General features: G+C 42.3%; 1 protein-coding gene across 1 annotated transcript; it reads right to left on the bottom strand.

Annotated features, from left to right (window-relative positions):
* Positions 1-257: 257 nt before the first annotated feature.
* On the bottom strand, positions 258-6,833 carry LOC118556488 (cyclic nucleotide-gated olfactory channel-like). Its single transcript, XM_036143290.1, has 7 exons — positions 6,814-6,833; positions 4,847-4,956; positions 4,630-4,731; positions 4,118-4,294; positions 3,751-3,858; positions 3,502-3,608; positions 258-2,659 (listed from the first exon to the last, which is right to left on the bottom strand). Exons 2-7 carry the CDS (start codon positions 4,945-4,947, stop codon positions 1,182-1,184), a joined length of 2,073 nt encoding a protein of 690 aa, XP_035999183.1. The 5' UTR covers positions 4,948-4,956; positions 6,814-6,833; the 3' UTR covers positions 258-1,181.
* Between the last annotated feature and the right edge of the window lie 2,549 nt (positions 6,834-9,382).

The following is a 9,382-nucleotide window of genomic DNA, read 5'->3' as shown; positions in this document are numbered from 1 at the left end:
TCCGACTATACATTTAGGGCTGTTGTTCGATGGGAGGTGAACCTTCCCTAAGTCCAATGTCTTTTGGAAACCCCCCTCATTTTTTTTTTTTACTGCTATTCCTCTGTATTTGGCTTCAGACACAATGCAACTGACTCTGACCCACCTCACTGTCGCTGCTGAAGATAAGCATCCTCTCAGCATGATCCTTCCCCCACCTTGATTCACTGTGGCTAGGATGTTCTCTATTCAGTAGTGAGGTATTTTATTTAGGGATATCAGTGTAAAGGGGGCTAAAACTAATCCGTACTACACAGTTTCTTTACAAAAATGTGTCTCCTGCTTCACAATCATTCACTCCTTTGTGTTAGTCTGTTCCCTAACCCCTGACATACACAAAGTGTGATTTTACCTTGACAAAATGTGAAACAGCTGAAGGCAATGAATTCTTTTGCAAGGTACACTACCTTAGATAACAAGGGCACTGGAAACAAAATTGTTTGTGCGTGACGACTAATCACCATGCACAATACCTCCTTAGACCTTTAATTCCCTGAAGTAGCAGCAAGAGTGCATTTGAACAGTACCAGAGCATAATAGATGACATGTAGAGGGAACTGAATGTCTCTGCTGATGCAACCAAACACGACATCCACAGGTGTTCCGTAGACAGATATAAAGAAATCCCAGAGCACCTTCTAGTCTTAAGATGGGTCTCGTTTTAAAGGCAAGTCCAAACCTTATTTTTGCTTTTTTGTAGTGCATTGTTTTCACTGTGTTGACGATACATCATTGAGCGTTTATTGAGCTTGATCAGGGCTGAAATATGAAAGTCTACCTTTGCAGATACATCTAGCTTGTGGCTGTTGATTTGTTTGATGACTGTATGTTTTGCTTTCATATTTTTGAAATGCATGCATTTCTTTACAACATAAACCTAAAAAAGAAAAAAAACAGTGACAGTGTAATGACGAGCAAAGATTTTCTGGCTTCCTGTTGGAGTCCAAACACCTGCTCGTTAGCTTAATTAGCCATTTTAAATTACCCTTACATGTGCACATGAATGGCTCTCTACACCTTCCAGTGATGGACTGGTGACCTCCACACTCCCTTTCTGCCACTGACCTCTGGAGACAGGCCCCAAAGATTAAGCAGGTATCGTAAATGGATGGACGAATGGCTGAAGTCTATTGTTGAAACCGTCAACATTGTAACGTGTGGCTGTTTCTGTCCTGAGCCTGAACGTCGTTTTGATGTGGTGACCCATTTGTACCACCACAATCCCCAGGGTCACCTCTTCTGGCATCAGTGTCACTGTTTGTTTCTGCACCGCAGTCACTTTGGTTCAGCTGCCGCTCCAGCAGGGTGATCCGCTGCTTTAGCCGCTGCTGAGTGTCTGTGTATTCATTGAGCAGACGGGCGAAGCGAGTCTGTAGGGTGTCCAGAGAGGACTCCAGCCTCTCCACCTTCTCCTCTGTATCCTCCTTCTGTAGCCCACCCCTCTCTGCATTCTCATCAAGAAGCCCCTCCTTCTTAAGGATCTCCCTTCCCCTGTCCTCCAGCACTGTTTTGGCATCCGGGTACTCGGTCACTGCCTCCATCAAGTCATCCTTAGAGAGGCAGAAGAGGTCAGAGTATCCCAAGCTTCGAATGTTGGCTGTTCGGCGATTGCCCATTTTGCTGCCTTTTATGTTCAAAATGCTGATCTCACCGAAGCAGCTTCCGGCAGTGAGGAGAGCGTACTGTGTGACCCCATCGTCAGCTACCACCGCCAGCTTCCCCTCCTTGATGATATACATCTCCTTACCGATGTCTCCTTTCCTGCAGATGTAGTCACCCGGACTAAAAACCTGCGGCCGTAGTTTGAGCACGAGCTCCACAAGCAGTCCGGCCTCGCAGTCTTGGAAAATGCGCACTTTCTTTAGAGTCTCGAGGTGTACGTTGATCGCAATCTCAGCCCGCAGTTTGTTGGGCAGGTTCTTCAGTACCTCCTGCTCGTCTACGGCCTTTTTGTTGGTCCACAGGTAGTCAAACCATTTGATGACGCGCGACTCCAGTTGCCTGCTGACCTTGCGAAAGTGCATGTAGTGTTTGATGGCGTCAATTCGGGCCTGAAACTCGGCCCGGGTGGCGTTCATGTTGGCTATCATGGAGCCCACGTTTCCCACAATTGTGGCAAAGATCAGCACTCCAACAAGGAAGTCAAAGACCACAAACAAGTACTCCTCATCTCGCACGGGCGCCGGCATTTCTCCAATGGTGGTAAGAGTGAGGGTTGACCAGTACAAACAATAGACATAACTTCTTGTTAAGGACGAGTACTCGGGTTTGGAGATGTTCGGAAACACCCATGTGTCCGAGCCGAACCCCAACGACTTGGATATAGCGTAGTAGATGCAGGCGTTCCAGTGAATGATGACCAGGATGTAGAGCACCAGGTTGCAGATGCGGAAGATGTTGGGGTAGTTCGTTCGCGTTTCTGTCCGGTCGAAGAATTCAAACATGCGAGGGAAGCGCAGCAGGCGATTGAACCGGAGCTGTGGCGTGTGTATGCCTGTGTAGATGTACACCAGGTCTGTGGGCAGGATGGACACCACGTCCAGCTTGAACTGTAATGTTCGGATGTAGCTGTCTCTCAGCTTGGTGTGGTCCCTCACCAGGAGGCCTTCTTCCAGAAAACCTGAAACGACATCAGTGGAGAGGACATTTAGCTAGACTGTTGTCTCGACCGGCACGTTAGTCACTACTAAGGAATAAATAAGATTCGTGGAGGCATAGTTTAGTTGATAGGTCAAACAACAAACCCCCAGAGAGGCATAATTTGATTCAGCATTTTTTGTTTACTGCATAAAGAAGCTGGAATCTTGCAAAATTCAGTGTTATGTTGTAATGCTTAGGGATCAGGTCAAATGGACATTGAGTACTGGGTTTCACATTGGCCAATTGGGGACAATGTTAGCATTCATTTTGTGAGTGTTTGTGAGATTTGAACTTTCTGATGATCATTTGTTGCCGTAATTCATAAATATAACAAAGAGTCTAAACGAACCGATGCACAGTGCTTTAGTAGCTGGTCAGGAAGCGTTTTTTTTACAGATACAAAATGAAAGTAGGTTGGGACAAAAAGGAAGCAGATGGGTACAAAACCATGGGGAAAAATGGCAGATCGGATAATTGACCTGCAGCCAACAACTGGTTCAACCAATAATGTATTATTTGTAATAATTGAAGTGCTTTCCGTGCCTTTGTGCTATAGCTGTAAAGTCTTCTATACACTGTTTATTTAACCCAAAACTTTTTGTATTTGATGTAACATACATGCACATGAGGATGCGAGTTCAAAATGTCGGCATCTCCTGTTTAATAAAACATGTATCTATGGAATGGATCGGTGAATGTTAAACTTTGCCAGAGACCTTCGGAAGTTGTTTTGTGAGCGAAACCTCAAATCCGAATAAAAACTAAAACACCAGTAACAATTTTTTAATTGCGAGAAGCCATGTTTTTTTTTTAATAGGTTACCTGTCCGTAGACGCACAAAACTGTCCAGTATGTAGATGGTGTCAGAGAGGTAGTCCAGCACCAGCCAGCAGATGTAATTGCTCACCTGCAGTTTGTCAAAGCAAGCCCTGTGAAAATGAAAAGGGACGAATGATTTAGTCCTCTTGTGACTGGGGTGGACTGTAAAGATCGCTGCATCTCTCTTCCCTCTGCAGGGCAGGAGGTAACTGACAGTGGGAATAATAATAATAATAATAATAATAATAATACCTTGCAACAACGAGGAACCAATTGTAGAGCACCGCAACAGCAATAACAAACAGCCAGCGGTAGTACACGTCATCAGATGGAGACACAACGAACAATTGCCACCTCTTCCTGGATGTATGAGGGGATTGCAAAGAAACAAAATGATGTTTTAGACAAATTCTGGCAGGACCTTCTAAAGGAATCTCTCATAAAAGTTGGCATATTTAGGCCTTTGGTTTTATAATGTAGCACAGAGTTACGGAACGCTATTTTATGAAGACGTCGCCAACACAATACCTTAAGATGAAACTTTAAAACAATGACAGAGATGGAACAGGGTGTCTTCTGATCTAATTAGACATCTCAACCATAACCCAGTCAGGAGTACCTTAGGATCCCCTTGGCATTGTTGCCATTGGCGTCTGGTTGCGTCACGCTGTTGCGACTGGGGGCCGCTCTGATCTCAGGGCCGCAAAAGCGCTCCAGAAAGGAGTCCGGCCGCTGCTCCTCCTCCCGCAGACTCCTGTGTGCCCATTCCCTCAGCCTCACCACAATTTTCACCAGCCTAAGACGCGTGCAAAGCAAAAAAAAAAATCCCTGTTAAACTAAACTTAAATCAGATACAAATCACAGAAATATCACAGCAATTGCCATTTGTGTGTAGCCCCATCCCAGAGGAAGATGCACAGAAATATAAAGCTTTTGAGTGAAGTAACAGATGATCTTTATAGAGGAACGCTCAATATATTGTGTTTTTTTTTTTCAGGTTTCAGAGGCCAGATTACAATAATTCGGCTCATTTGTGTGAGGCATTGAAGTGAGTGACAATGGATTAGATTTTCTCATCTCAGTTTCTGTAAAGGCCGCGAACACGTCATCGCTGAAATGTTACAGTTTCACCTTGAAACGGCCCCATTCCTTTGAAAAGAATTCCCCGAATCAGGGTCGAGAGCGGCGACTCGCTGTAGCTCCGAGGATGTGTCATCCCAGATGGACGGCACCCTGGGAAGAAAGGCAGCAAAAAAGACAAAAACACTCTGTATAATTTGCTTTATGCTTAGCCTTTATAAAAAAGGATGCATCAGAAAAAGTGTTTTTTGAAGAAAATTCTCCCTACCTGCTAAGTTTACTCTCAGCCCTCTCGATCTCCTCCTCCAAGGTGGTCTTCACTGACAGGGTGCGGGGCGAGCGGTCCCTCTCTGGCACCTGGCCTGTCATTCTCGGGCTCTGTCAGCGAGCACAAACAGCGATATTGAAGTCTCACTTGTTGCCATTTAACCCACGCCGTCTTCTGGCGTGTGCCCGGTGTTTCTCTGCAGGGCTGCTGCAGGAGAGGAAAAGTGTTTATGTTGCATAACATCAGTTGATAGTCAGGGGATGGGGGCCGACTGAGACCGTCAACAGTCCCCAACCAGGATCCATCAGGCGAAGGCTTGGTTGCCTTGGTGAGGGAAGCATATACAAAAGAGACACGGAGCGGTTTACCGCCTGATTGTACGCTGCTTCAGGTTTTTAGATTTCTTTTCTCATTTTAAACTTCCTTATAACAGGACATGTTATAAGGATATGAAACTGTTAGCTTTAAATCAGAAGTACAAAGCTTTTTTCCCCCTTTGGAGCACGCTAAAATACACTCCCCTCGCTTAGTTTTATACTTATGTTGCACTGCAGAGTAATATACCGTTGCTTGATGTTTATTTAGTTTTATTCATTTAGTTATTCACTTGCTGACTTTGACATAGTTTGGCTTTTGCAAGATCTGCCTTTTTGTTGCTCAAAATCTGTGGGACTATTATGGAATGATATCTTATTAGTAAAGATAAAGATCAAGTATTGACTAAGAAGCCAGAAAACCTTAAAAATAATGGTTTTAATACTACTACTACGAATCATCAATATTATATTTTAATTGACTTGGGTTGGATTTTATGCAGCAAAAAAACATTAAAACTAATAATGATGATAAAACAATTATTTGTTTCCTCTTTTACCTCTAGATAAAAACTAAATGTAACTATATTTACTTTCATTTACTTTTAAACATGCTACCATTTACTTTCTTTTCACTGTTTCATATTTTCTTTGGAAATGTTTTTATCTATGCATATCTAAAACAAATTATTATCTATTAATTCAACATTCACACCATCTTTCTTTCTTATTTAATCAAATGTTTTAAATAAAAAGAACAATTCAGAATCTTCAAAAACAACTATTAACATAGGTATTTATGTGGATTTCTGTGATTTATCCCCACGGATCATAACTATTTGAATTTTACTTAAACCCATTTTTTTTTTTTCATCTTTACATTTGGCATTTTTACGCTCTTATGCATCAGCTTGCACTTCCTCCTTTTTGTTTTTGATTTGTTACTTGTATCACATTTGCCATGTGAAGCAATGCAGGCAAAATGTACCACTGGTTTACCTGCAGGTCCAAAGAACTAGTTGACACAAGCAAAGCTAGAAGAACAAAACCTTTGAGAACCGAACCTTTTGAGCGGTTTAGACGAAGTTTTCCAGACCTGTGCCAAACCCTGTGAAAGCACCATGAAGTGTAAACCTCTACACCCCCCCCCCCCCACCCAGGTTCATGCGACGGTTCCACCCCCGCGGCACAGACAGATGAGGAGCTGTTTAGACAACTGTTACCACTGTGTGCCTAATTGGTGGATCATTAACGAAAACACACACTTGGTCAGCCTGAAGCTCTGCAGCTCAGCGAGCCAATCAGCAGCTCTCCCTCAGGGCCTTCATCACTCAGGAAACCAACATGCTGACTGGAAGCAAACTGTGGCACATATGTGTCATTACATCACAGGGGCAGCTGGGTTTGAACAACCAACAAGTGCTCACGCAGCCTTAATGGGCTTTAAAGAACTCGTTTTAGTCGTTCACGAATAAAACCTTTTGAAATAGCTAAATTATTGTTTTGCGCCGCAGGAAATATATACCTGTATTTTTTATTTTATTTTTTTTAACTGGTGACAGAGCTTCAGTAAAACGTCCCCATCAGGAGCCAGAGCTAAGATCAACATAAACTACAAAGTATGGAGAGAAAATCCAGATTATTGAGTCTTACCTCAGGTATCCTTGAGTCACAGCAGGAGAATCCTGATGATCTCCATCACCCAGAGCACCTCTGACAGATCCGTCTGCAACGGAAGTGAAAACACTCCTAAAAGCGGTCAGAAGTGTTGTTTGGAAGCATTTTCTGTGAGGCTTGAAAGGTTTTCCCCTCAGAGGTGAGAGCACGTGGCAGCACTCGCGCTCTGATGAGAGTACGCGGGAGGCAGGTAGGTTAGGAGGTAAATGAGGGGTGGGGCTTTCTTTGATTCAAGATGGTAACGGAGCCCAGGCGTCAGCTCTGGATCTGAGGGGGTCTTTGGGGAAATATTCCTGGCAGTGCCTTACCTCTGCGCGTCTTAGCGGCGCATTCAGGCCACTCAGCAGGAGATGCTGCCTTCTTCGCCAACAGCTCTTTGGTACATCTGTGTTGGTATGTCTCAGGTTTGTGGAAAAAGGTTGAAAAATGCAAGAAATGTAAATATTTTTGCGGCGCAAGGTGATTCTACAAAACATCGACGTTGTGCTGCTGAATACAAACACACAAAAATATGCAATTTTCACTTCAGGCTTGTTTCACCAGTTTAGGCCAGTCTATCACAAGAAAATCCTAATAAAATACACAGACGTTTGTGGCTCAGTTGGTAGAAATACTTTCGCAAAGTACCTTAACAACATATTTCTTTGGAGTCCTGCATGTAAGCGTCATCTTCGAAGAAATAAGCTCGCTTCATGATAACAATAGGAACCTTTATATGGGCATTGTGATGGTAAGGACAAGCTTTAAGGCAGGTTGATTTAATTCACATGATTCAAAGAATTGTGGATTGGATAAGGGACACTTATATTTATTGGGAACTATAACTACATCTTTACGAACTGGGTCAAGAGATTTTGTGATGTACAAAAAAAAAAAAAAACAGAGATTGATTTTACAAGTTTCTTAAACAAGGTTAAAGCGGCTTTGAACCAGTCCTCTGGGTGGCTCCTAAAACGCTGTTCGTGACGACGAGAATGATAACGATACAGGTTTGACGCAGTTCTCCCACATATACAGGGTGCTTGCTCTTTTTCCAAATTAAAATTCCAGACTTTTTCCAGACTTTTTTAAAACTGATATTTTTTTCCCCAAGACCTTAACTTTATGTACTTGTATACTTGTGTGCCTACTGCCTACTTCATTCGATGAGATTGTACAAACTGTGTTTATTAGAAATGTTAATTTTTATAGGCTAGTATTCAATAAACAAATGCATTATTCACAGTAAATTATGCTTTTACTGATGAAAACGTTTCAAAACACAAGTACATGAATTTCACATCAAACAAGTGTTTGATTCCATTAGGCTAATACAGTACGTGACCAGTTAGTAAAATTATAATTTTATAGCCTACCTTCCTATTTCTCATTTCACAATGCCTTTGAGCATACTGTAAAATTCTACCATACATTTTTTTCCCATACTTTAAGACTTTCACACAAAATTCAAGACTTTTCAAGGTCTGGAAAACAGTGTTTCAAAATTCCATACTTATTAAGACTTTCAAGACTTGCGCAAGCACCCTGATATAATTCAATGCCTCATTTTGTTTTTTTTTTCTTCCCCGAATGTTCTTATCTGAAGAAAATGAAACAGAAAAGCACAGAGGATGAAGGCCACATGGGACGGCCTCCTCATCAAGTAGCACCAAGTCAGATGGAGGATTTGACGTGCATCCGAGATCCAAGTCAGTGAACAGCGACCTACACGCTGCCTCGTCTTTCCCCCGTTGTACTGGGAACGTGGAACGAAAGTGGCATCCATTAGAAGACGAGACAACAGACGACGCACAATTACTCTTCCCCGCAGTTTGTTTTGCCGTACACTTGACAGGTTTTACAATGAAAAAAGAGGAAAGAAGAGCAACATAAATTCGAGATAAGAGGAAGGAGAAGTAATAAAAGGAAAATGAGGTAAACAGTCGGGCCGTAAAAGTTACACTGATATTGTTCCTGCTGCATTCCGCCAGTACGTCTGATCGGTTTAGGCATCCGAGGTCATTCAGTTTCTGTCCAGTCGCCGGCCGAGACGGCAAAATCTTCCAGAGGTCGAATGATGCCCCGAGCAGCGTTTAGTACCAGAGCGTCGACAGAAGTTGAGTCAAGGTAGACCCAAAACCTTCAGGTGTCTGTTAGAAAACAGACGATTAAGAGGGCTTTTAATCGTCAGCGTCACAGAGTCCAAACATATGCCAAGACCCAAATAAAAAAACAAAAAACAAAAAAAACACTAACTTTATGAGTGAAAAATTAAAGTTTAAGTAAATCAGGTCTGAATACGGAAGCTGATTAAAACAGATAGTTCAACGTTATGTTTAAGCGTGTGCATACTTGTGTAATTAATGAAATTTTAAATAATTTGAGCTTTAACTGCATACAAAAAAATGACAGGGGCATTGTTGATTTTGTTTCCTAGAACTACATTCATGAAAATGCATTAAAGTCTTTAAGTTATGACATTTGTGACATGTCTGAGCTCCGTGAACGTTTACTACATGCCATTTAGAAAACCTAAGAGTAAATTATTTACAATTATTAGAAACCA

This window comes from Fundulus heteroclitus, chromosome 11 (assembly GCF_011125445.2).
Source record: "Fundulus heteroclitus isolate FHET01 chromosome 11, MU-UCD_Fhet_4.1, whole genome shotgun sequence".
Lineage (NCBI taxonomy): Eukaryota > Metazoa > Chordata > Actinopteri > Cyprinodontiformes > Fundulidae > Fundulus > Fundulus heteroclitus.
This window is presented reverse-complemented; position numbering and strand designations above follow the sequence as displayed.